General features: G+C 37.4%; 2 protein-coding genes across 3 annotated transcripts in view; both read right to left on the bottom strand.

The window, feature by feature from the left end:
• Window positions 1-6,325, bottom strand: part of LOC106925933 (adenylate cyclase type 1-like) — a 41,510-nt gene extending 35,185 nt beyond the window's left edge. Inside the window, exons 1-4 of one of the 2 annotated variants that reach the window (XM_088015005.1) lie at window positions 5,078-6,325; window positions 4,377-4,380; window positions 3,751-4,323; window positions 215-364 (exon numbers count right to left, since the gene is read on the bottom strand). In XM_088015005.1, the coding sequence (XP_087871131.1) occupies window positions 215-364; window positions 3,751-4,323; window positions 4,377-4,380; window positions 5,078-5,139 (789 nt within the window). In that variant the 5' untranslated portion in view covers window positions 5,140-6,325. Of the gene's footprint in view, window positions 1-214; window positions 365-3,750; window positions 4,992-5,077 lie in introns of those variants that run through there. The other variant, XM_015000516.2, reaches the window with a different exon arrangement.
• Window positions 6,326-14,164: 7,839 nt separating this feature from the next.
• On the bottom strand, window positions 14,165-20,478 carry LOC106925932 (NAD-dependent protein deacylase sirtuin-5, mitochondrial-like). The gene is made up of 9 exons (XM_015000515.2): window positions 20,372-20,478; window positions 19,542-19,646; window positions 18,994-19,127; window positions 18,664-18,889; window positions 16,981-17,068; window positions 16,834-16,887; window positions 15,544-15,667; window positions 15,259-15,374; window positions 14,165-15,079 (listed from the first exon to the last, which is right to left on the bottom strand). The coding sequence occupies exons 2-9, from the start codon at window positions 19,639-19,641 to the stop codon at window positions 15,007-15,009; spliced, it is 915 nt and encodes a 304-aa protein (XP_014856001.1). The 5' UTR covers window positions 19,642-19,646; window positions 20,372-20,478; the 3' UTR covers window positions 14,165-15,006.
• Between the last annotated feature and the right edge of the window lie 6,561 nt (window positions 20,479-27,039).

Raw genomic sequence — 27,039 nt, 5'->3', positions numbered from 1 at the left:
CAGGAAAAAAAAAAAAAAAGGAGAGGGAGGTGGGGGGCGGGGGGGCAGTGAGAATGTGAAGCACTTTTCATTTATATAGTGCAATGCAGAAACATTATTACTATGAATAAATGTGTTCCCAGGAATAAGAACAGCTCTAGATAGAAATCACCGAAATACATGATGTACATCTTGATTTGAGCCCAGGTTTGACTCAGAGAACAGATGCACTTACCTGTTTCTCGTTCTCGTCTTCCATTCGGAGCCGTTCTTCAATGCAGTTGCGAGCCTGAAGGAAGGCTTTTCTCTGGGCCCGCTCAGTCAGGATGCGAACAAACAGCCCTGACAGGTTGACACTAGTGAACAGCACCGTGTTTGCAACCAGCTGTGAATAAGGAAAAGATATATATATATATATATATATATATATATATATATATTTTTTTTTTATATATATAAATAATTGCTGAAACTGAGTAGGGCAAGATGAAAACATTTAAATCAATATCCACTTCCTCTGTTTGTGCTGACGTAGATGGTATTAATCTCAAAGGGACATTAAATGTTGTAACTTTAAAACCCTGACACAGTGAGTGCCAGTCGAACGGGCAGCCAACGCACGCACGTAAGCAAGAGTGGCACAAACAACTAATACTTTTTTTTTTTTTTTTGCTGATTATTTCTTCTTTTGAAACAAGTAACACCGCTTTTTATTTTCAAATTTAAATATACAGAAGAAGACCCCAGGCTACCAAAAGGTCAAAAATAGATGTCGCCTATTTCTTCATTTTATGTATTTGTGGAATTTAATCACTGGTGACCCCATGCTCTGGTCATCCATCACCACAGAGGCTGCAGCTGTGTGACTCCTTTTAACCTTGTACAGGACACAGCTTCTTTTTACCCGGATAAGGGCTAGCTGATGCTGACTTTATGAACAAAGTACACACCTCCAAAGTGTGCACAGCACACTTTCACTGTTGACAGTAATTAAGTGCCCAGGGAAATAAATAAAAATAATTTATGCATGTATTATTTTTTTTCTTCCCTGTTTTGTTCTTCCTATTTGTTGTGTTAATTTGGCTACAAGTGACATTCTTGCAGCAGTTAGCTACTGACTTCTCCTTTCAGCTTAATAAATGGAAATGCAATGGACTGCAATATACCGGGTTGACTTAATCTGAATTGTATCATTTGTTGTGTTTTGAAGAGGTAGAACATGTCAGCAATAATATAGTGATCATTGACAACATAAAAAAAAAAACATTAACAAATCTCAATTAGCAAGAGTCAGAAAAATCTATGAATATTTTGTATAAAATTAATATTTTTTTGTTTTTAACAAGCTGCTTGATATCAAGGTTATGAAAAGTGTTGCATTTTCTAATTGTAATAAAATCAAGGACAGAAACTGTGTTCCTGTTTAAAATATAAAACAACATGTCAGTAGGCATATGTGTTTACGTTGATCAAAGTATGACATCGAGACCTAAAGTTGAACGAAAGGAAACTTGTTCAATTCCATACAAATTTCAGTAATAAGACACAAACTGAGACACAAACTGAGCTCTGCTGATGAAAAGAAGCATAGGCTGAATAACTGAGACCTATAGTGGGTGGTTGGTCCAAACCTGGGACGTGCAGGGTCATGCTACACAGCTCATCTCTGAGCTTAATGGATTAGCTATCTGTGGTTGCTTTGCTTTCACTGTCCTTCACTGTGCTACACAGGTATCTCTTAGGTACCGTACAGAAAAAAAAAAACAATTTCCTCTTCAAGTATGCCCTCATGGCAGATGATGTGAAGAGCTGATTGAATCTCAGTTCTTAGCTGCTGTAAGAACAGTCCAATACTTATATCATAAGTGACATGAAGGCTTAAATGTTCCAATATGCCTGAAAGGTTGTAACTGGTGTGATGGATTTTCCTCCAAGGCACCAAATGACAGTCAGACATGTGAACGTAAACAGAAATACCAAGATGCACAGACTGAGATGACTTTGTCCTATTTTCTACAACTAATACATGTGGTCCAAGTGGTTCGTGTCTGTGGCTCTCTAAGTTGGCCTACTTCTGGTTTTGGAAGGGTGTCACTTGGTTCTAAATTAAAATCCAAGTCCCGTTGGAACAGAAACCTACACCGAGGGAAACTGTCAGTGGTTTACATGCTGGTTTAGTTGTGACATAAAGCACACCTGTTGGCTTTTGTTTCCTTTCACTTATTCATTTGGGTAAATTGGGGGAAAAAAGTGTGAAAAGTCCATTAATGGATAAAGCAAAAAATCAATAAAAGCCAATGTATCATAACCAGCGCAAGAACCCATATATATGAGCTCCAAGATCTTTTTAATTCCTCATATTCCTGACAAGAACTTATTTTATTTATGGGCAGATTCGACTGCAACTACCAAGCCCCAGTCTCCTCTGTTTTCTAGCCTGGACTTAAAACTTGGAAAAGTGTTTGACAATCTCAAAGCTTTTTCAAATGTTATATTAGAAAATATTAAAATTTTTAATGAAATAGAAGGTATAGACTCACAAAATGCCACTTCTTATTTCAACCTATCACATTTATTTCTTGATATTAGAGTGTTTTTGGTCAAGTGTTTGGGTTGAATTTTATTTTATTTTATTTTTTATTCTTTGACTCCAAAAACAAAAGCGTGTGTTTTGTTTTTGTGACAAAATGAAAAATGTTCTTATCAAAGAAGTCTCTTAGGCTGGTAAAATTCATTTGTGTTATTTTTAAGCTAAATCTACTCCATCAGAGTTCACCCTCTTTATTCTGAGTTCAAGTTATTTCCTTCAGGTTCACAGTACTTATTCCCTTTGACGAAACATAATTGATTCAGACGTTTATTTGGTCCAAGTCTGCTGAACTCAGATATGGGATGAGTTTATACCGTGAAGGTATAACATGGGTCAGGGACTACAGCATTACTTTCATTTATGACAGGACATGTTGAAGTGTCAAGAACAATGTAAGAACAAGAACAACTACTTCAACTTCTTCAACAGGAAGTTAATGGGTTGCCCTTATTGTTTACTTTGGGGAATGCTTTTGAAGCACTTTCAACATACGCTGATGCAGATAAAATATTTTTCATCTCTTGACATGAAAGGACTATGGCAGTGATTTATTCTGCAAGATAAGGTGTATAACTTCTCCAAACTTTATGCATATACTGTAAGATATCTAAACCATGTCACTGTGACAAGTTAAACTAAGATAAAACCAGGAATATAAACCTGGGAGGAATAGTATTCCAACTCCATGGGCAACCATGTACTTTAAAGGAAAAAAAAATATTATTGATTAACCAATATCTATTTATGTACATTTTATTTAGTATAGACTAGTATTCATGTTTTGCAGGAATACATGGTATTATGATGTATGCATATTATTTCTTAGTCAATTGTGTTTTTTTTATCACAATGTGTATGTCTATTTTATAATCAGTTGTTCTGACAATAAGTTGTGTGTTGAGTTTAACTGATTACGGGTAATGTTTTATTTGTGGCCTGTTTTGGTCAGATTTAAAACAAAGCCTATAGGGCCTCCCGACGGGGAGCTGTCCTCGGTGCTGAACTGACATCCAAACTGTGCCTGCGCACGGGATTGGGTATAACTAACTACAAACTACTACTGTGGATACTGCTGTTGGTATGAAGTATACTAACAGCATGCTTCATACAATCATAACGGTAAAAATAAGTACACACACATAAAATAAAATTTAAAAAAAAATGAGTGAACGTATACTCACCGTTCTCCACAGTTTTTGAGTTTTCACCGTGACAGAAGTGGCGGTCACAATCAGATGGGAGATGGAGACCATTACTCCAAACACAACAGCCAGGAGCGTCCGCACAGGCAGGAGCGCGTAGGCGACGAAGGTGACCAGGATGAGCTGCCACACGCCCTGCTCCGGGGACGTCGGGGGCTCCAGTCCCATGGCGCCCAGGGAGAAGGGGCAGCAGAGGAAGGAAAACGTGAAGCTGAAGAGAAGTGTCAGGTTAACGATCTGCTGGAGCTGAGTCACTTGCAGGTACTTGACGTTAGTCACGATGAAGAGGGAGAGGAAGATGACACAGTGGACCGGATGGGACCCCTTGGAGATGGTGAGGCTCGGACCGGACAGCAGCTCCACCAAAGCCAGCGTCGCGGACGTGAAGATGAGGACAGCCAGTGCTTTGAGCGTGGATGTCTGCTCCAATTTCAGGTTGTAATTTTGGAAGAGAGACTCCAGCTCCTTGCAGTCGAACTCATCCTCGCAGGCGATGGTGGTCAGGGGGACACCCGGTGGACAGTGACTTCTCTTCCGCCTGGTTTTGACTTTCTGAAACGGTATTTCCTCCATGTTAGTGCCATTCATAAACTGAATACCTGCACAAGGCTCAGATCGAAGCGCAGATCCCACGCCGAGCCGCCAAAGGTGGAAAAAAAAGGAAAAAAAAAGAAGAAGAAGAAGAAGAAGAAGACGCGCTTAGCAAGCTTTAGGGAAAGCAGAGCGTCCCAGATCGCGGGGACTGGACAGACGCGCTCTGTGTACTATCCACAGGTTGGACTGTGTTGCCCAAAAGGTTTACCGAGAAAGGAAATCTCATTCCCCTTATACAGTCTCTTAAGTCGACCTGCAAAATGGATGTTTCAGCTTTCGTTTGAGCGCCACATGAGGAACAACGCACACGACGTCTAGTTCTGGATGGTTACAGCTTTTTTTTTTTTCTTTTTCTTTTTTTTGCGGGGCTCTGATAGGATCACGCCTGCGCATTATGAGCTGAATACAAGACACGTCTGAGCTACTCAGCGCACAGTCAAGACGGATTGACTGGAAGGCAGACAGTAAAACAAAATGAGCAGCGCATCATCACCGTCGTATTTCATAACGAAAGTGTCCCCTTTTTTTTCTCCATTCCACCTGCCCATCACGTGTTTCCACCAAAACAAACCCTGACAATCTAATCTTTGCTAAATCTCTGAGTGCTCGTCCTACCTTGTGTTATCAGCATACAAGAAAGTGCTCAATGTATTTGCTTGGTACTGGCATTACATAAGAAATTGCATCCCATTCACAGCAGGACCCTCCACACATGCAACGCTTTTGGCATTCCGAGGGAGGTGTCTCATTCATTACCAGCAGAAGATTAGTCATCCGTCACTGGCTGCCATCGCCACGACCCGTCAGTGCCACAGAGAGGGTGGAAGAAAGTGACAGATGGACGGCCAGTGCCAAAGTCCAGCACTCGACCATGCTACCGCGACTCCCGCACGCCTTCTGTCCCTCTCCCCGCCCTCCACCCGACAGTTCTCCCTGTCTGTGTGTCTCTTTGGCTCAGCTGTTTGTGTCCCAGCTTTCACTGATCCAGCACAGAAATGGAGTGAGTTTTATAGAGTGTGGCAGATAAACAAAGAGAGCGAGGGGGGGAATGGACGGGATGAAAAATAGAAACAAGGTGGTTTAGTTTAGGGCTGCGTGCCAAATTGAGAAACAAAAAAAAGGAAGCTGTTTTGTAAAAAGAAAAAAGAAAAAAAGAAAAAAAGTGGTACACAGAGAAATCAAAGCAAGGAGTTGGTGACATTTTTGCGACTATATTTAGTGTAATTTATTGTCTTGACAGTGGTCAGATTGAATCATTATTATTATTGTTTTTGTTATGTTGTTGTGAGGTTGTTAGGCTTGGGGAATTTATGCTTTGTCGTGTTTCATTCTTGCATGATTCTTTTGCGACAGAGAGAGAGAAAGAAAGAGAGAGAAAGAAAGAGAGAGAGAGAGAGAGAGAGAGAGAGAGAGAGAGAGAGAGAGAGAGAGAAAGACATTTTTAGGTATGGTGATTTTTTTAATCAAGTTTAGTGTTTTTTACCTCATTTATTCACATTCATAAGTCAAAGTTTCCTAATAAACATAAAATTATTTGTTCAGACAGACAACATGAATTATTTCTATCAGTTGCAAAGTTTGAACATTATGCACATTAAAAGTGTAATAGTATAAAGATAAACAACAACATAGGCTGGTTCAAACAGGCAAAATAGGAAAATGCAATATTTCATCAAAGAGCAGTAATCATGAGAACAAACAGACCGTCAGTTTGCTTTCTGTCACATCAAACAAGTTAGATTTAAATCTTCTGTTGCAACCTTTTCTCCTGTCTGCCTCCCCTGTCTGTCTTCTCAGCATTTCATCCTCTGAGAGTGAGAGAGACACTGAGATGTGGGACACAGGATGTAGGACACCTTGCCTTCACACTGATATTCTGTCTTATCTACAAAGATGTCCCCTCCACTGGACTTAATAAGCAGACACATAAACATGACAATCATGCTATTGTATTTCACCTGTCAGCAGGGGCTTCTCACCAAGGTGATATGCAAATGAAATAACACACTCTTACAATTTGTAGTCTGTCAACCAGGCTGTAATTAATCTGCTACTGATTTTCCGTCACTGCCTATATCCATAATTCAACATTTTGAGACTTGCATCTCCAAAATGAATCCCAATGACAAAGCTGCTACAGTATATGTTAATTCTCTTTTATATCACCTTCAATAACATTCCAGTCAATGTTCTGGAAGAAACAATTTTTATGTCACTATTTTTGCGCTTATTTTGTTGTTTGAGTGCCGCGCTGCTGGGGAGCCACTTGGTCTGATTTTGGCTAAGCAGGAAGAGAGCATCGTTCGGTGTGTACCAGTTATTCTTTGAGCTTTTGGTGACTTCAGGTGTAAGTGGACGGTCACACTCTGTCAGGCCTCATCTTCTGAGAACAAAGAGAGGTCTTATGGGAGTTCACAGCACAAAGCTGCCCTCCAAGGGCAACAGACAAAAGGGACAGAGAGGAAGTCAGCTTCCTGCTGCATGCTTTGCTTCGAAAGCATTGTTCTCTTTTTTCCCCCTTCAATTCTAATCGTTTCTTTGACTTTTTCAATACAAAAAAAGTTATGAAACAAAAGCAAAGGGTAGAAACTATCTACACATCTAACATGAAGTGGAAATATAAGCATGTGTCTCACAGCTTTTTCCATCACAATATGTCTAAATATTAGCCTCAGCTCTTGAAATCTTCCTTTTCTTTGACATGAGATGTATATTTTTATGGAGCTCATCTACAGTGCCTTACAAAGCTGTTTGTACCCTAACGTATCATGTTGCAACCACAAAAAGATATTGTGATTTTAATGGGAGTTTATGTGATATTTAAATATAAAGTATTACGATGAAAACGGAAGGATACATGGTTTTCAATATGTTTTTTTACAAGTTAAAACAGGAATGTTTTAACTTAAAAGTTTACAAGTTATAAGAAATATAGTAAAAGTTTTTCACAAACCATGTACAGGCCACAGCAAATATACTCCACTCATTTGAGGTCAGAATTTAATCTTATGGCTTATATGCTTCTTTCTCTTCCAAGATGCAGAAGACTTGAATGAAGCAAGTAGAGACATGCCACAAAAGACTTACAGTGAGAAAATTCTTCTACAAAGTGTTGGCTCTGGGGCAGTGAATACAAATGCAAGAAAAACCTTTGATTGTTTGTAAAAAAAAAAAAAAAAAAAAATAACGTTTTAAAAATTATGCATCCTTTTTCTTCCACTTTTTATCTAAGGGGTCAAAATCATTTTTCACTGTTGTTGATAAATATGTTAAGAACCAAATGCATTTTCAATCTAAATAGGGTTTGCCTTCTATAGTAACAGTAGAAAGACACGCCACAAATTACCCTGTGAATATAAGTTTCTATTATCATGGAAACAGGGATTTTCAGCATCTGGAAACAGTTCACACATAAATTACTTCTCCAGAGGGACAAAAAAAAAAAGGACAAAAAGAAAAATGTGGAGTACATATCAATGAGAATATTTAGACGTGTTACCCCCCATCTAAACAAGTGGTTTACACTTACTGTCATCAGAAGATTGTTTGTAATGATAGCTGGGAAACCAGCAATCCCCAGCAGTGCACAGACACAGGACGTCTGCACACTGGCTGTTTCATCTGCTGGCTCAACAGCGGCAAATGAAACAGCCAAGACATACCCAGGAGGCACTAGCAACACAAGCTGTAAATTAGCTAATGTCAGCTATAATTACAATGTGCAAAGCCAAAATGAAGTAAAGTTTGTTTTCCCCTCGGTGTCACTTCAGCGTGTTGACTGCAGAGAAATAGCAGCGACGAAGAAATGCCAACATAGCATGTGCATGTATGTTTTTATACATTTGCATTGCGCCCTAATGGTAAATCAATTTCTCTTTTATTATTTATGTAGGAACTACAACGAAAATGAACAGTCTGAGTAGTTTTCACTGAAATCTGAAAGTAATGACCCAACAATTGGCCTTGAGCAGAAGTCTGTCGAAGACGAAATCCACTCATAATTACCACATCAAAACTTGACTCGGTTGTGAAAGTATGGAACAATATTCAGCACATCAAGGCATTTGTCTCCTCTGCAGAACATGTTGGTAGTCACAACAGATCAATAAGTTTATTACCCCTGAAGCAGCATACGATGAAACATGTTGATAGGCTTCTTTGTGTAACATTATGGTGGCTATCCAAATAAAGTAAAGCAATCGAACACAATTTAGTTGAACAAAAAAATGCATCCACCGAGATGAATCCCCTAATCTTATTTTAACTAGTAATAAAATAATTACATGAAGTGACTGGCAAATTGTCACTGTTTTTCTTTAAATCTCGACTAGTATCCAACTATTTCCTGTGAGAATCACAAGCTTGGAGAAATATCTACAGTTAAAATCTTTCTTTGTAACACTAACCAGAGGTCAGCAGCAGCCCAAGTAATCCACACATACAAAGGAATTAAAGAAAAAAAAATAATCCACACATGAGAAAGGTTTTATAGGAATTATGGGTAAAAAAAAAAATATTGGATTGACACAGGAAATAAGCATTGCATATACTTACAGAGATTTATTGAATATTAAGTGTGAAAGCCTTTTAAGGTATATACAGTGTCAATTAGATAATTAACTTTTTATATTTCTTTTTTTTTTTGTTTTACAAAAAAGTTAACAAAATGTGGCATTTTTCAATAAACAAAATTACCCCCAAAAAGTGGAAACCAATTTCTACAAAAGACAATAATGATACACACACACACACATATATATATATATATATATATATATATATATATATATATATATATATATATATATATATATATATATATATATATATACATATATATATATATATATATATATATATAAGGCAGGGTGCTGCAGGGTGTTGATTGAATTCCTCAGAAGTGCAGGATGACAAGCCACAGCTTGTAGTCAGCAAGCTGTCAAGTGAGAAAGCGTCAACATACCTAGATGAATATACACCAAGGCTGTAAATGAAGAGGTAGTATCCCTGATCACATACATTTCTACAAACAGTTTTTTTTATTTCAGAGTTTTTGATATAACTTGAGTGTATATGTCATGTAGCTTAATATAGCAGAAGACAACATTAGATGCCTAAACAAAAAGAAGTAGGAAACTTGTTTATGATTGCAAGAAGTACCTGCACTTGTTGCACACGTTTCTGTTTGTAAGCTTTGAGTAGATCAATAGCCATCAGGCACATGAGATTCAAGTACAACACCCACTTTTCAGAAATCCTCTTAAAGCTTTAGATAATTCAGATAATCTGAGTGTGTACGTGTGTTTGCGCATGTGTCTTTGTGTCCAGTTTAAGTGTCCTCCATCGTACGTGGGGTTGTCTTTCGAAGCATCACGTGCCACACTGAAGCCTACAGTTTGCTGCACGCAATGCATGGCAAGGAAATGCACAGAGAGACAGAGCAACAGACTGAGACAATGGCCGATGCAGAATATGTCAAAGTAACTGTGTTTGAGAATTGGTTTTATATTGTGATGCTCTTTAATTACGTGAGGTGTTACTGTTAGAATAAAAATGACAACAATATTATTGTCATTGTAGTTTTACATAGCAGTTCATTTGTTTGTTTAGTTTTTAGTTATTCTTGTGTTTTGTTCTTTTGGCAATTACATTTATGACTCTTAGATTATATCAAATCTTTTCACCTATGGTTTGTAGTGTTTAGTAGTTCAAGCTTCTTTTGTGTTATTATTAATCTCTCTTCTGTCTGTCAGTTCCACAGCTGTTAATAATCATCTGATTATCACATCTGCATTTTATGTCTGTTTCCACTCACCCCTATATATAAGCATTTAAACTCTCTGGTTTTAATTTTTTTAGTGATTCATCTGCTCTCCACTGCTAGCCTTTGCTCGACTCTGCTGTAAATTTGTCGTGGTTTGTTTTTGAAGGCATTTAGTTTAGCTGTGGTCAGCTCCCGCCATTTTGGATTTGTGGACCTTCAAGTGTTGCTTTTGTTAGCTATTGGTTTGGTTAGCCATTTCGTTAACTATTATGAAGCTATTAGAAGACTTAAAGTGGCCAAAGGAATTTTAATTGTGGCAATATTAAAATATCTTATAACCAATATAAGAGTGTTGCAGTGAATTATTACAAAATTACTTTTTTTGTTTGTTTGTTTGTTTTCAATGGTTATGGAAAAGAACACCATGGCATGATCCAACTAAGGCAGAACTACTCTGCTGTAGGTCATTATAGCAATGTCCTTTTCTGATGAGGACTGAACACATACACAAATGTTTACAATGGCTTTTTCAGAAAGCTCACCACACACATCCAACCATTCATAGCCTTCAGCAAAAACAAACAAACAAACTTACCTAAAAATATATATACATTTATATTTAAGCCAGAGCAGAGCTATGTATGTGAAATGGAATACTAACCATATGAAAGCACACTCTGTCAAATTAAAGACATCCTGCATTGCTAACATGGCAGAGTGAACCGTGTCTTTCTAAACAGATGCAGACATGTGCTGAGCAACTGGATGGCTTCCGTATGGAACTGTGTAAAATTTATGAAAGTTCAGCCAGCCTTCCCTGCTTTTCTCTGACATTTCTTCCAGTCTGCACATAAAATGAAAAGTGTTACGCACACACAGGATGAATTCACACTGGTTCTGGCATATTTTTCTCCTGATGCACATGCACTAGTGATGGGTCATGCCCAAAAGCATCAACTCTAAGAGTGATGAGCTTTATAATAGCTAACGAAATGGTTAACCAAAGCAATAGCTAACAAAAGCAACACTTGAAGGTCCACAAATCCAAAATGGCGGGAGCTGACCACAGCTAAACTAAATACCTTCAAAAACAAACCACGACAAATTTACAGCAGAGTCGAGCAAAGGCTAGCAGTGGAGAACAGATGAACCAGTAAAAAAAATTAAAACCAGAGTTTAAATGGTTATATATAGGGGTGAGTGGAAATAGACATAAAATGCAGGTGTGATAATCAGATGATTATTAACAGCTGTGGAACCAACAGACAGAAGAGAAACAATGTTTCTAACATTTTGTTTTTACCCTAACAACAACAAAACAATGTTTTGCTTAGTAGCATGAGGGCAGAATAACACCTCTCCAGATCAGAAACAACCAATCAGAGCCAGGAGGAAGGTCTTAGCACCATCAGTCATGCTCATGTAAGTGCTGCTCAAGATTGCTGATTTACTGTAACGGTTATCAGTGTCCATCCTAACTAGTCTGCACATTCACGAGAAGCTCTGCTGTGAGGAGCTGCCGTAGCAAGGGGAAGGGTGAGAGCAGCACGTACACAAGCTTGATTGACAGTGCTAAGACCTGGTTCTGATTGGTTGTTTCTCACCAGGACTTTTGCATTTCTGCAATTTATTTAACATAAGTTCAAAAATAATATTGCAGAGATGCATGTCAATAAAATGTATTTAAATTACAATAAATATTTGTTAAGCTGCTACCAATGACAAATCTATTGCCCTAAACAATTTAGGTCTCAAAAACCATTTTCCACTTCATATCCACAAAGAAGAAGACAAAGGAGGTGGAGGTTGAGTTCTCGGGTCAAACCTGCTCCAAAAATGACAGCTGAGATTTCCACTAAGTGCCTCTCTGTGTTCTTCTCTCCAAGTGACAAATAGAAGTTGGCCTTACTTCTGCCTCCAGGAAGGCACTAGTAACAGAAAAGCAGATGTGGAAGATCCAATCAAGATAATGATGATGGGATGCAATAACAGAGATTCTTTATTGAAGACAAAAGCATGTGATTTTAGATGCCATGTTTGAGAAAAACAAGAAAAAAAAAAGGAGCCACAAATAACGCTTCTTACTAAAGTGGCCCGAGATCAGGTTGTGTGGCGCCGCTCTGCTTTGTGAGCTAAAAAATTCATCATGAGAGAGCTAAAACTATAGTGGCCATGAAACGAACCTACGAGAAGAGGCTCCCCTGAGATCATACTTGTACTCGCACACTATTCTCTCTTTTGGCCACAGGCATAAATGGCTCTCTTGAAAGAGTCTCTTTATGACTGTCTATTGAACACAACCTTCCATGGTCAGTATCACAATTATTTTTACTAAAGAAAAAAAAAAAAACTGTTAAACTTAGTCATGCAGGAGGGTTTTAGACATCTGCCATGAGCAGACCAGCGCTTCCTAACCTCAAGGGCAGACAACATGAGGTATGGAGAGATTTTAAACAACAAAGCAAAGAGGACTTACTCGTTAACTAAAGACAATAAACCAATCTTCAAAAACTAAAAATAAGCAACAAATTATACAGCTGCAATAGTTTTACTGAAAACTGAGTGCTCTTCCCAAACCACTTTATGACAGTTCTTAAGTGTTCTAAAATGAGTGCTAAACGCTTCATTGTGCAGTAGAGTACTGGTAAAATGTTTGGTTGTTATATTTAAGCCACTCAGGTCAAACGTCAACATCTGAGTGCGTCTTGTGTGGCAGCCATATTAATATAAATATCAAGAGGAGACTTGCCTCAAATGCAGCTATTTTATGGGATGTAGGCTGGCAAGAGTAGGAGTTTGATTTGTTGACAATGTTTAGAGATTCAAAGTGGATAAAAGGGGTATGAAATGACTTTTAAAAAATTGTGTATGTGTATACGTAAAATGCTTTTTTAATACGCAATTACAGGTAAATACAATTACTGATGTTTAAGCGAAAGTGAATCTTTTCTTTTCCTTTTTATAGAAGGATGATGGGATAGGCCAATCGACTTGAGAAGGCAGGATCTAAACCCCGCCTCTCACCTGTTGACCACTGGACCCCACTAGGGATAAGCGTGTGAAATAATTGACTGATTGATTGATTGATTAACTGACTGACAGACAGTCCAAACATCATATTGTGACCTCAGACTCAAGCAGACTTGGATTAGGCCACATCAAAAATTCCAAAATAAGTCTACCCCTGAACGACAAACAAAATACCTGAAGACAGGTATTGGAGTGGCCTTACCTAAATGGAAACTTAAATTTGATTTAGATGTCGTGGTACAACCTTAAACAGACAGTTAAAAAAAAAAAAAGAGTTGGCCAAAATTTCTCCACATCAAAGTAAAATACATATTGCCAGTTACCACAATTCTTAATAGGCTTAGTGGGACAATTACTGCTTCAGTAATTGCCCCCTGGGGCAGGTTATTAATGTCAACCTGCCCTTTTGTGTAGGGGCAGGTTGACATTAATAACTTTAAAAAAATTTTGATGAAGTGAAATGGAAATCTTTAAATTGTCAAAAAAGAAGAAAAAAAAACAGAAGAAATCTATGGGGCAACAAATACCCCAAATATTTGGGGTATTTGCAACAAATACCCCAAAGACAGGGGACCAGTGCTTTGACCTACCCTGCTAGGTTATTGGACCTAGCAGACAAGGTCAAAGCACAGGTCCCCAGCAGGTTAGGTTATTGCTGAAATAACCTCTTCCACTGTTCTTTTATGGGTCATGAGCAGAGAAATTTGAGAACTCCTGTTATAAATAGTGCAGCTCCAACACAAATGTTTCCTTATTACAACCCATTTCAACTGTGAAAGGTACGAAATGCAAATATGTTATGTTGACTACTTTTCTTTCAACAGCCTTATGATAGAACAGTCAGGAATAACTGAACAAAACTGCTAAATTGTTTCTATCTCCCCTCCCCAGAAGAAAATAAAACAACTTAAAGAAAGCTAAACGCTGGCCTCTAGTGTTCACATTGAGCACATGCAGGGGTGTATTCTTTTACTGTGAATTAAAGAAAAATGAACGGCACAAAAATCAGTATGCATCACTGTAGAATTTTAATAATAATGCTTTATGTAAATGCATCGGCAGTATTAATACCTTTAAAAAGTAGCTGTGCGTATAGTTCATAGACAATGAAAATGTAAAAAAAAAAAAAATGTTATTGCTTTTTGTTCTAACCATATATGATTGAGAAAAGAAGATGCAGAACAAAATAAAAATGCATCTAATGTCTCCTGAATACGTCATACATGTAACCAGATGACTTCAGACATAATATCAAACACAATGAGGAGTAGGTTATTCTTTACAATTGTTAGTAAACTAAACACTTGACTAAATCTCTGTAACATTGCTTGATTTGCACTTGAGGTTTATAAGCAAGCATTTGGTCAAAGTTGAATCAACAGCTTGGAAAGGCACAACAGCATGTCTGCACACCTGTTCATTGGACAGCAAAGGAACAGAGGAATCCCATCCATTGGCACAAGAAAGAATATTAGTTCTTGCTACAGCATAATTGTTTCTACTAACAGAACAGCCTCCTCTAAACATTTCATCTGAAGAAGGAAGATCATTTCCTACGGAAGTAAGCAAATGCGGAGTGCATTCCCTTTCATAATGAAGTTGCATTTTCTCACCTTTATTCCAAGAGAATATTTGTTAAAAAAAAAGTTCACCGGTCTGATTCCAGTTTGTAAGCAAGATTTTCAAGTATTAAGAAATTCATAACATTTACAAAACAAAAAAAAACACTTTTTTTTTTTTGGTAGTTTGCTATTTGATAAACTGTGATGAAATACAGCAGCTCTAGATTGTATTAGAATGTAGAAGAAACAAACAACTTTCATCTAATAAGAACAGCCTAACGATTTTTACAATTCCTCTGACTCATGTGGTGCCAGAGCCGGAGGCAGCGTGGTTCCACATGGACCCTGGAAATGGTACCTGTGTCCCATCAAACAGAGAGTAAAACATAACACAAATGTTAGAACGCTGAGGAGTAGTGGTGTTAAATCTGCTAATGATTATTTTGGTTTCTTTTGAAGCCAACATTATAAATGCAGACTATCACACGTTTGTTTTTTGTTTTTTTTTATAGAAGTTTAGTGTTGTTACTAACTTACATGAAGTATTCAGTTTTTGGTGTTGTATTCATATTAAATTCTGCAACCGGAACACCTCTGGCTGCAACCCGGGGACCAAACATGGCTGCTGGGTAAACAATGGATGACGTCCCCACCTGCAAGTAAACAACAGGGAGCAATAACCCAAGAGTCAACTTCAGATTTCTCTGGACAATGCCGCAATTCAGGTCAAGTCCTTAACACACTCTGGAAAAATACGGCATTACATAAAACTGTCACACAGGTGAAATGTGTGTCAATGTGCCTACATGAAAGACAACTCACCACCAGACAGAGGTCACAGATTTCCATTTCCTTTTCCACATTGGTCAGAATGTGAGAGTCCAAAGTCTCCCCAAAGAAGACGACATTGGGCCTCAGAAGACCGTGGCAGTCTCTCTCCTCACATCTTTATAGAACAGCAGCAAGAAGTATAGGTTAATTCAGCTCCTACTTACAGTAAAATAAATATATAAATAAAATAAAAACAGCAAAACAATGAGGGTTCAGTCAGCTGAGAAACGTGGTTCAAAGGCAAAGTCAAAAATAAAAAGGGGGCAATCACCTAAAATGCCACTGAGAAATGAATACAGAACTCTTTGGTCATATTTAGGCAAAATTTGACCTCGAAGAACATCACTGCCCTCTAGTGGACGAGTTCAATTCCCTGCGTTGCCTCTGAATTTAAAGGGCATGTGGAGTTGCATCGCATCTCCTGAAGCCAAACCTTATGTGTCAGACATATATAACGCCTACTTGGCATTATACATATACAGCCATTTATTTATGAGGCTTTGATTCACAGAAGAGTTGAAATGAGAATAAGATAAGTGGGACAGCTTGATAAGATGTGCCATTAAACAAATGCTTCCATGCAAATGCGTTAGCAGACCGTTCCTTTCATAGTTTCTCTCATTCTTCTTCTGCATCTTCTATTGAAAAATTGTCCCTACTGAGTGATGCTCCAATAATGCTGTCTGCCTGGAGGGCACAAATGAAGTAAAGCAAAGCTAAAAATTGAAATCAGAACAGAGGGCTGTTCAGGAACGATGTTTGTTTACCAGCAGCAATCTGTATGTACCACGCACATGCATTTGATCCCCCGTTTACTCTAATCAGAAGAGCATAAAGTGACATTCAGTTAAAAAAAAAAAAAAAAAAAAAATGACCTGAAATGTTTGAGTTTGGTTGTTTCTTGGTTCTTTTAGGGTGAGACATAACTAGTTTTCATTTAGTTTTTTTTTATTTTATTAAAATCTAGGAAGCATATAAAATAAATAGAATATAAAACATGGACTTTTTGTGCCACATTAAAGAGCAAATGAGTGAAATCCATGTCTGAAAACCATTGCTGAAGAGTTTTAAATATAAAACTTAACACATTTTTAATAGTTGTTTTTTACTATGTATGAATGTCTAACCAGCTTAAAGTCAAGGAGATTAGAGGTTGTTCTGTCAAAATATTTCAGGTCGTAGACATTAGGAACACTCCCCTGAAATCAGCAAAAAGGGGAACCAAAAAGCTTAGGAAATATATTTGTCAGTGTTAATAATATGGTGTGTAGATAATCTCACCTTGGCAGTTTATCCACAGGGATCTCTGCATCAGGAACATTTGCGCCAGGTGCTCTGAAAACAAACAAAATGTGTAAAAACAGAAGGGATCAAACCACACATTCTGAATGTTTATTAATGTGAGTATATTCATCAAGGGTTGCCTACCCTTTGCTCTTTAAAGCAGCACATATGGGGCTTTGCTTGTTCACGGTCACTTGTCCACAACTCATACAGCGTGTCTCCAGCAGACTGCCTGCGGTTACACACACACACAAACATACACACAGTACACAAAATGCAATGAACACAGAAATAATTTCATATTTTTAATAGTTGTGGTGCTGCTTGGGATCCTGAGAAAATCAAAAAAACATTACAAACATTCAATGCTGAGTCTTGAGAATGTTTCACTGGAATACCATAATCCAGGGGTGTCCAAAGTCGGTCCTCGAGGGCCGGCATCCTGCACGTTTTAGTTCTCTCCCTGGTGGTTATAAGGACCTTTTCAGCTTGTCAATATTCCTCTTAGGGCTTCTAACGAGTCATCATTTGATCCAGGTGCATTTAACCAGGGAGAGAACTAAAACATGCAGGATGCCGGCCCTTGAGGACCGACTTTGGGCACCCCTACCATAATCTCTTTGCATGATATTGTCAAAAAACTCCATCATCCTAATCGCTGAATGCAGGTGTTGTAATTGCTTTCATGACACGGGTATCTAAACAAGCGCATAGAGATGCAGACTCTTTCTACAAACATTTTAAAGAACGGGTCCCTCTTGGGAACTAGTCAATTCCAGCTGTAAATAAAGAGGGATTCAATGCAGCAGATGCTGAGGTTCAAAGTGTCACCAACATTGTGCATGGTCATTAGCTACAGACCTGCAAGCTTCCCGTAATCTTACAGAGAAGATGAGTATCCGTGGCTGAGCAGCTGCAGTGAAGCTTTACACCAAATAGTTCAATGTAAAGTGTTGAATGTAGTGGAGTGAAGAACACTGTCACTGAACTCTGGAGCAATGGAGACAAGTCCCTGGCAGTGATGACCATGATCATGAGTCTCTTGTCTGGCAAACTAATGTGCAGGTCCGTCTTTGGCATTTGCCAGGAGAACAGCACTTGTCTGACTGCATTGACACAAAGCAAGAGCCAGAAAGACAAGGACGACGAGATTTGGTGTGAAAGAACGAGGCTGATCTGCAGAGTCCTAATCTTAACGACAGAAAATCTTTTAGGATGAGATTACATCACGGTCTGGCCACACAAATTCAGTTCAGGAAGAACAGTCAAAAATGACAACAACTCCTCAGCTTCACAGAAAGCAAATCCAGAAGAGTTTAAACTTTTATAACTGCAAAGGTTGGTCTGACATTACAGTATGTGAAATAAACATGGGATGTCTCTTAAACTCATCTGTAAGCAGAGGCAGACAAGCAAGTACTTTTAGAAATGGTGTGTTATAATATTTATTCCTCTTAATTGTGAAGAGTTCACAACAAAATCCAAAACTCAAACTCAACCATGTCTCCTTGTTTGCACTCTTTAAGACAATGAGGATATATTGACCAAATGGCTGACAAAATGTGTTATAATCTGTCCACTTCATTTGCTCAAGTGTCTTAGACCCTTAATACATGTCACTTCATTAGTTACGAGGAACCTTCATACTTTTCCTCAATTAAATTGATTTTATTTTACATTTCAAGTGAAAGGATCAGCTTCCAACAGAAACATTCAAATTACATTTTGATATGGTCAATTAAAACGTGCAAAAAAAAAAAAATCTAGACAATTGCTCGTCATGTTCTTACAGATTTCATCGCTGCAGAATTTCCCACTAATACTCACCGTGAATCTTGAGCACATGTTTTGACCCAGCCTGTCGGTGCAAATCATCTTGGCACTGGGTGATGACCACCACCGAGCGCCCCTGCTTCTTCAGACGAGCTTCACACTCGGCTATGGCCAAATGAACGGCGCTGGGCTTCTTGTCCAAGACAAGCTCTCTCCTGTAGTGATAAAACTCCCAGACCCGAGACGGGTTGCGAGAGAAGGCCTCTGGAGAAGCAAGGTCCTGGGGGAAGGAGGAGGGCGGGGGGGTGTAGATCCACGTGGACAAGTTTAAAGAATGGAGCTCAGAATGTTGTAATCCGACATAGCTTCGTTGTTTAAATGTACCTGAGAATGCCACTTCCTCCACTTCTCATGTTCTCCCCTGAAAGTCGGTACGCCACTCTCTGCACTCACACCTGCTCCGGTGATGATTGCTATGTTCTTGGCTTTAGCGAAGGCCTTTCGGAATTCAGACATGTCTGAGAGTCGAACGAGAACTTATCAATATCCAACAAATTTACATTTAAATCATCTCAATTAAACAAAAGGAGGTAAATTTTTTTTTTGCAATGTTTTAAAAACATTGTAAAAATGAAAAGCTGGAAACTTACAAAACTGTTAAAACTACATTTTTGTAATCTAATAGTCGTGTTGTTTTTAGATTTTTCTCACCTCCATAATGTTAAGTAAATGAACAACCAAAAATATTGTTCATTTACACAAAATTCACCCAAAATTCCAATTTAGTGAAAAGAGTAATACTTGCATATTTGTCTTTAAGATACAGTACATCCCAGTTACATTGAATATTGTTACGCCTAAACAATTTTCTACTAGAATACAGCCTGGTTGAAAGAGTGGGTCAATGTGGTTCTAAAAAGCTTTTGTTTTACCTGAACTGGGTCTTCCTGGTTCAATCACTGGTCCTGTTGTCACATGTGTGGAGCACATGCGAAGACCAAGTGAAAAGACAGCTCGGCTTTTGAGAAGCATTGTCACTAAAAGATCAGAAGAAACAAAACAAGTGCCAGTTGTTTTTTTTTTAATAGCATGTCATTTTGCTTTCCACACACAGTTTTAGAATTCTTTAAGGTTTGTAATATTTCTTATGAGATTTAAATATCATCCCTTATGATAATAAATGACTATCAAATATGGTGCAAAAATGCTGTGCAGTCCGAGATGTATTTTATTGCAGCAAGGAGCTGCAACAGTACCGACAGAGTCTGGGGATCTTTACACTGAAGTAATGTACACATAGAGGAAAGCTTAAGGATATGTTTGTTTAACGTAATACCCAACAATTGGGAAACGGGAGAAAATAAATAGTTGAACCGACACACCTATCAACACAAACAAAGTCAAACAAATGGAAACAGGTTGAACTGAATGTCAGCTCTTCCATTCAAAACAAAGATTATACACCCTTTAATCTCTGTCGGTATTCTGAGATTACGCAGCGTTCTTTTCTAATGTTACCTACATTTTTAACTTGAAAACTCGCAAACAAAAAAATATGCCAAACATAGTTTTTAAGTAGCAGCCTAATGCCGTTATATTTCAACAGGATTCTTTACAAAATGCAGACGTATTGTGTTGCCCAACAGTCGTGAAGTACGTGACTGCCTCCTAAAGATGTCGTTAGAGCAAAGAAAACCACGTAACCTTAACTTGCATCGAGCAAAAGCAACGTGAACGAAAGCAGTTTTTTAAAAGAACTTACATGTGGAGCTAAACTGCACCGACTTTGACAGGAGTTGCTTTTTCGTCTGACGAGAAAGACACGCTGGGCTTGTTTACCTATCTGTCCTCAATTACCAGGAGGGGCCGCAAAGTAACAAGAGTGTCGTAAAGCCAAGATTATGTGTAATTCCAGTGCGCCCTCTAGTGGTTGATATCCTTAACTCGCTCAGGAAGGTATAATTATTCACTCCAAAACAATTTTGCCTCAATTTACAATAATAATAATAATAATAATAATAATAATAATAATAATAATAATAATAATAATAATAATGCTATGGATAAAAACAAACATATTCTAAATTGTTTAATTTTTTTTCAACTGTAGACTATATTTTTTCATTTTCTACTTGAAAATACAAATAAACTGTCTGAATGGATAAATAAAAAATAAAAACACAAATAAAGGCAGTTGTTTCACCATTTTCAAATTTAATTTGTTTATAATTTTATTATTTTTTAATCTTAAAAACTAAACTAAATTACACTTCATTGAATAGAACTAATTTAACATATATATTTTATTTGAATTCTTATTATTTATTGGGACCGAGTCACCTTATTTTAATGTTTCTTTTTATATTATTATTATTTAATAATAATAATAATAATAATAATAATAATAATAATAATAATAATAAATATTATTTAATAATATTGTTATTAAATATTAATATTTAATAATATTAAATATCCCAATCACAATATTAGTTTATTTATTACTTTCGTGTTAAAAAATTCATTTTATTTTTTACTTCTTATCATTTCACACCAACGCGCCTCTCTCTCTCTCTCTCTCTCTCTCTCTCTCTCTCTCTCTCTCTCTCTCTCTCTCTCTCTCTCTTTCTCTTGCCTTCTTCTCCCGCGTGCATGTGTACTGCCTCCTCCTCTTCATCGATCGCTGCCTCCCAGCGCGCGAGTGGCCGTGCGGTTCTGCTTCTGTCCCAGTCGGCCAGCAGTCATCTCTGGACACTGGCTCAAATTGATGGCGACCACACCGGCCAGCAATTCAGACCGAAGACCGCTCAGGAGGCTCCGCTCCACGAGCGACATCCCATATCTGGTTGAAGCCAGAAGATCTTTCAATCTGCGGACAGGTAGGAGCACATGCCCGCCCTGAGCTCTGATCCTCAGTGTTAGAGGCACGCCAGATGTCGCGGTGTCCACTGGGGTAGTTGTTGTGGTTCAATACGCCCGTTTTAAGCGAGGAAAACGGCCGCATCTTATTTTCCCCTCGTGGACCGGTGTTACAGTGGTGAGGTGAGGTTTATTCCTCCAGAAATCATCAATGGGCAGCGACGCTTGTTGGTAATCAGAGGGATAGTGTGACTGAAATATTATGCAACTTTATGGACCGACACTAAGTTCAATTTGCTTCTTTAGTACAAAATAAATAACAAGTGAACATTTCTTTCTAATCGCTTGAACAACGTTTTGTGTGTGTGTGTGTGTGTGTGTGTGTGTGTGTGTGTGTGTTTGTTTTTGCTACATAGAGGGGACCACAGCAAGACAGCACACTCACGGTGTGGGGACCAAATTTTTTGTGGGGACCAAAAACCTGGTCCCCACAAAGTTTGCATTGAATTCAATGAAAAGAAGGTCAGGAGGATGCTCTGTCAAATTTTCAGACAAGTCCTTATAATTCACAAAAACCAACGGTTTGTGTATAAGTGTGTATACGGTAGTCACTCAGTATCGGCCTCTAGTGGTGGGTTGTGGTACTGCAGAAACACACACTTACACACACTATACACACTAATCTGACTTTAGTGACATTGAAGGGACAAATAAAAATCTACTTTTGCGGATTGTTTTAAATGACTTGAAATAGTTTTATTTACTATTTGTTGATTTATAACCTTCACATTTGGAATCATTAGCGTTATTGCAGATTGGTTGTTAACTTGCTTAGTGTTACATTGACATTTATGTCAATAATGTAGTAAATATTCTTTAAAAAATCTGTAAAAAAAAGTATTTTAGGACATGGTAGCTTATTACTGAAACCGCCATAATCTTCATATACCAGCATAATTTTGTTTTATGCATGCAGAAACTGTAGGGTAAAAGTCTTGTCAAAATACCATTGTCTCTTCAGACCATCATTAATTATTGATAAGTAAAAACTTTATTGCCTTAAATTATATTAAATGACTCTTTAAATGATTGCTTCTGACTTGTGGTAACATCAGGAACTCATTCAGTTCAAAGGGAATGGAAAATGTACAGCTCTCCTATTTTTTTCATTCATGTCGTCATTAAAATGTTTTGTTTAATTTTGTGTAATTTTAGTTAAATATTTCTGCCCATGTTGTTTAAATAAAGTCAGTAGTTTATTGCCACAAGACCTTCCTTTGTAGTAGTGTCTAAATACCAAGTCAAAAGAAATAAAACTTGAATAACTGCACAAATGTACATTTTCAAGCAAACTATATATTTACTGTTTTTGCCTGACTACAAATACATTGGGCTAATTTTACATACTATTCAGAAAAAATGACTAAGAGCAACTATCAACAGTATAATGGTAGATAACTTGAAAATAATAACTTTGTTATGGACCATAGATGTGGAAAATTAAATCAAACAACTTGTTCCAGAGCTGACAGGAAACTGAGGATTTTCATAAGATTTATTTTAATATCCTTAACACTAAAATTAGTTTGGCGGGTTTTTCCATTTCAGATCTGACAAGACTGCAGAATGGCAGCATGTTTATTTGTGAGAGTAAGGCTCATTCAGGGTAGAAAGGTAGATGGAGCTATGACCTCATCATTTAAAAGTAAACCCAGTTATAGTGACCAAAAATCAGACAGAAATACCAGGCATCATTGTCTCAATGGATGCTGAGAAGGCCTTTGACTGTGTCAAACTGGAGTATATGTTTGAACTGCTTAGAAGATTTGGACTTTGAGAAAATTTTATAAACTGGATAAAACTTCATTATAAAAAGCCCACAGTATCCATCTTGACAAATAGCCTCTTGTCAACACCCTGTGGCCTGGAAATGGGGACGGCGCAGGAAGCTGTCTTTCTCTGCTACTTTTCTCTTTGGATGTAGTGCCACTTGCAATTGCAATTAGACAAAGCAATAATATTAAAGGTATATTAATAGGAACAAAATTGTATAAAATATAAAATATTATTATACGCTGATGATATAATTTAAACTTTGACAGACCCTGTGAAATCTACCTCGGCTCTAATTGATTGTGTCAACAAAATTTGGTAAAATATCTGGGTATAAGGTAAATTATAGTAATCAGAAATAATGCCTTTAAATGCTTGTGACCAGGGAAAATCAGTATTCATCAAGCCATTTTGATGGGCTCCTACAAGATTAAAATATCTAGGAAAACGAATTGGATCTAGAATTAGTCAGCTGTACTCCGAAAACATCAGTCCTACAATTATTCATATTAAGGATAAGTTGGTGAGATGGAAGAAGCTCCCCTTATCCTTTCTGGGGGGAGTTAGCCTTATTAAGGTGATAATTCACCCTAATTTAATTTATCCAATGTCTATGTTGTTTTTGTTTATTGACTCTAAAGATTTAGCTGGAATCAATAAAGCAATATCAGAATTTATTTGTTCAGGTAGAAAATTTAAAATTAAAACTAAAGTCTTACAACTTCCCTAAACCTTGAGTTGATAGGGCCTGCCCAGGGTTGAAAACTATGTACTGTCTTTACATGTAAGAATTATTTCAGTGTGGGCTACCCAAAAACACTGTAATGGCTTGAGATCGAGGAAAGTGTTTGTAAACCTTGTCACCCGATAAATATGTTAAACAAAACCGAGAATTCCCACTCATTGTCAAAGATAACTTTCTAATTACTAATACTATTAAGGCATGGGGCATTCTGAGGAACATGTTTTGTCAGAATAACAATTTTTCACCTCAGATAACATTGGTGGATCTGACAGTAGAGGGTGGTCCTGATCTTAGATCTTGGCAAGATGCTGGCATTACTAGGATGCATACACTAAACTACAAAAGCTTAGAAGAGATTATAAACCTATGCCAGATGATAGACAGCTCTACATTACAATGTCATTAGGTGACTCAGAACCCATTCAAGCACTGAAAAGATGCTTAGAAAAAATGGCTGGATGTGTCAAAACTTTATTCAGCTGAACAGAAACAAAACTGAAGTTATCCTTGGACATAAAAAGGAATGATCTAGAGTCAGCACACAGCTTCAGTTATTACAGGTAGAAACTAGAGATCAAGTCCTAAATCTGAGAGTAGTGAAGGACTCTGACCTGAATCCTCAGAATCTTAAAAATAGTTAAAAAGTTTTCATTGTAGACTGTGTGTTCTATGAATTTATATTTTTGTTTTAATTACATAAACCATTTTGAACTGCCTTGTTGCTGAAATGTGCTATACAAATAAACTTGATTGATGGACTGATGAAATAGTTAAGAAATACAAAATATCTAAAGAATCAGGTAACCAGACATTTACACTCAGAAAACCATTTGCTCGAAGGCAGAATCGATACCAAAAGATGAACATAAAACCAACTCTACAGAAAGCCACAAGTGTACCAGAAAGAGAAAATAGCAGTTGGAAAGATCAACCCTTCCTCTTGATCTGAATGAGACTATTGGTTTGGGAGAAAAGAAATTAAATCTTTAAGCAATAAATATAGTAACCAACAATGTGGACATCTGGGGCAGAATGAGCAGGCTCTATAATTCCTAGTTTGATGTCATTCAGTAGTTAGTAAATTAATAATGGACAATGTTTCAATGATTCATACATAGGTGCAAGTGGCACATAAAAAACTTAATTGTATCTAAAAAATAGCTAATTCATTTATATTTAATTAAAGTATTTTAAACTGAATAAAATTTAATTTAATATACCATGTAAATGTATGCTATGGCTAACACATGTTTGGTACAACATGCTTGTCAATGTTGAGAGCAGGGGTACAAGCACTTAAGTAAGCCGAGTTTAATCCACCACACTTCTTCAGATATAGTCATTTGCAGCAATGTACCAATTGATATAATTTATTTAAAATCAAACAAAGAAATTGGGAAAAAAATATGTGCTATGTGAAAACTAATAACTAATAACTTTGAAACAGATTGTACCTATTACATGTAAACACATAACAGAAACTTAAGGAGGCCGAAACAAGACAGGAGGAAAAAAATCCTCACTTACCAATTACAAATTTACAATTCTTTGCATTCCAACTGCTTTTAAAACAAATTACTTTTAAAACCGTAAATAGTTAATTATTGTCCAAGCCATCAAGTCAAACGCTCAGTCCTTTTAAATTACTTTATAATTGAATCATTTGGATTTAAAGACCAAGACATACCGGACGGGTGGAAGCTTGTAGTTTGTGTTTTACTTGTCTCCACCCGGGCCGCGCTGAGTGACAAAAGAAGCGCACTTTTAAATGAACTCACAAAGAGCCCTGGGCAAAGCAGCTCACCACGCAGAAGGGTAAGTAATTACTCTTATATCAAATGTATTTTTATGTACCGGTTTAGTTAAAAGATTTAATGGATGGTGAGACTAGCCGAGCTTCTTTTTAAAAATCTGTAAGGCGAAACAAAGGCATACAACAGAAGTAAATTGAAGATTTACTTCAGTTTATGTTAACAAGATGGCGTTAGCTACCTGTCATGCAAGCTGTTTTCCTTGTGTCCCGACATAGAGTTCTAGGTTTAAGTAAGATAAATTTGAAACTTTTTGATGAAGGATCACTGCCACACCGAACCAGAAATGGTTTCTTTCTCGAAAATTACAGCTGTGATTCATCAACAATGTACCATGCTAATCGACTGCTGCATTTCTTTTGAATAGTGAATGGCTTGTTTAATGTTGTTTAGGTGATCATTGGATTTGCCCAAATGTAAGCCAGTCTTTTTACAGTATTAAGAGTCACTTTTCTTCTTTTCCTAAGGTTGTCAAAGAACCAATTATGACTGAGGGTGTCGGTGCTTAGCATGTTGGCTCATTGGATCAAGTTCCACCCAAGTCCAAGTCCTCTAAGGAAAAGGTATTTATGTCAGAACGTCTTGTCATTGGTCTTCTAGTCTTTACTGAGATGTCTCAGAGATATGTCGGTACAGTTATATTGGAAGAAATGTAATATTTTCTTCAAATGCTCTGAATTTAACAGGTTTCTTTGAGTAGTCCTGATAACACACACTAGTCTGGTTTGATGTCATTGTGGGGTCGTTAGCAGCTGAAGTATTTGTTTCCAGGGACTGGCTGTTTGGGGCCATGCACACATTTCTGGTATACAGTACAAGTGGGGACCCCGTTTGAGGTTTCTTTAGGTCAAATATTTTAACTCTGTTTGTGTAACTACAGATCTTGTCTGCCCTCAGTAGCATTGCTCATACCTGGCTTAAGACAACATGTATGTTTCAAATCAGAAAATACAATGCAGACATGTTTACAGGCCAATTATGTGATGTCATCTTAGGTAAACATTTGAACTGGTCAAATTGGTACAGAAATTTTAGACATTTTGATGAAGGATCACTGATAAATTGAACCAGAAATGGTTTCTTAGTTGAACATTACAGCTAAGATTCATCAACAATGTACCATGCTAATCAACAGCTGCATTTCTTTTGATTAGTCAATGGTTTTATATGTTGTTGTTTAGG

This window comes from Poecilia mexicana, unplaced genomic scaffold, assembly GCF_051168715.1.
Source record: "Poecilia mexicana isolate PSO_F unplaced genomic scaffold, ASM5116871v1 scaffold_17, whole genome shotgun sequence".
In the NCBI taxonomy this organism is placed as follows: Eukaryota; Metazoa; Chordata; class Actinopteri; order Cyprinodontiformes; family Poeciliidae; genus Poecilia; species Poecilia mexicana.
This window is presented reverse-complemented; position numbering and strand designations above follow the sequence as displayed.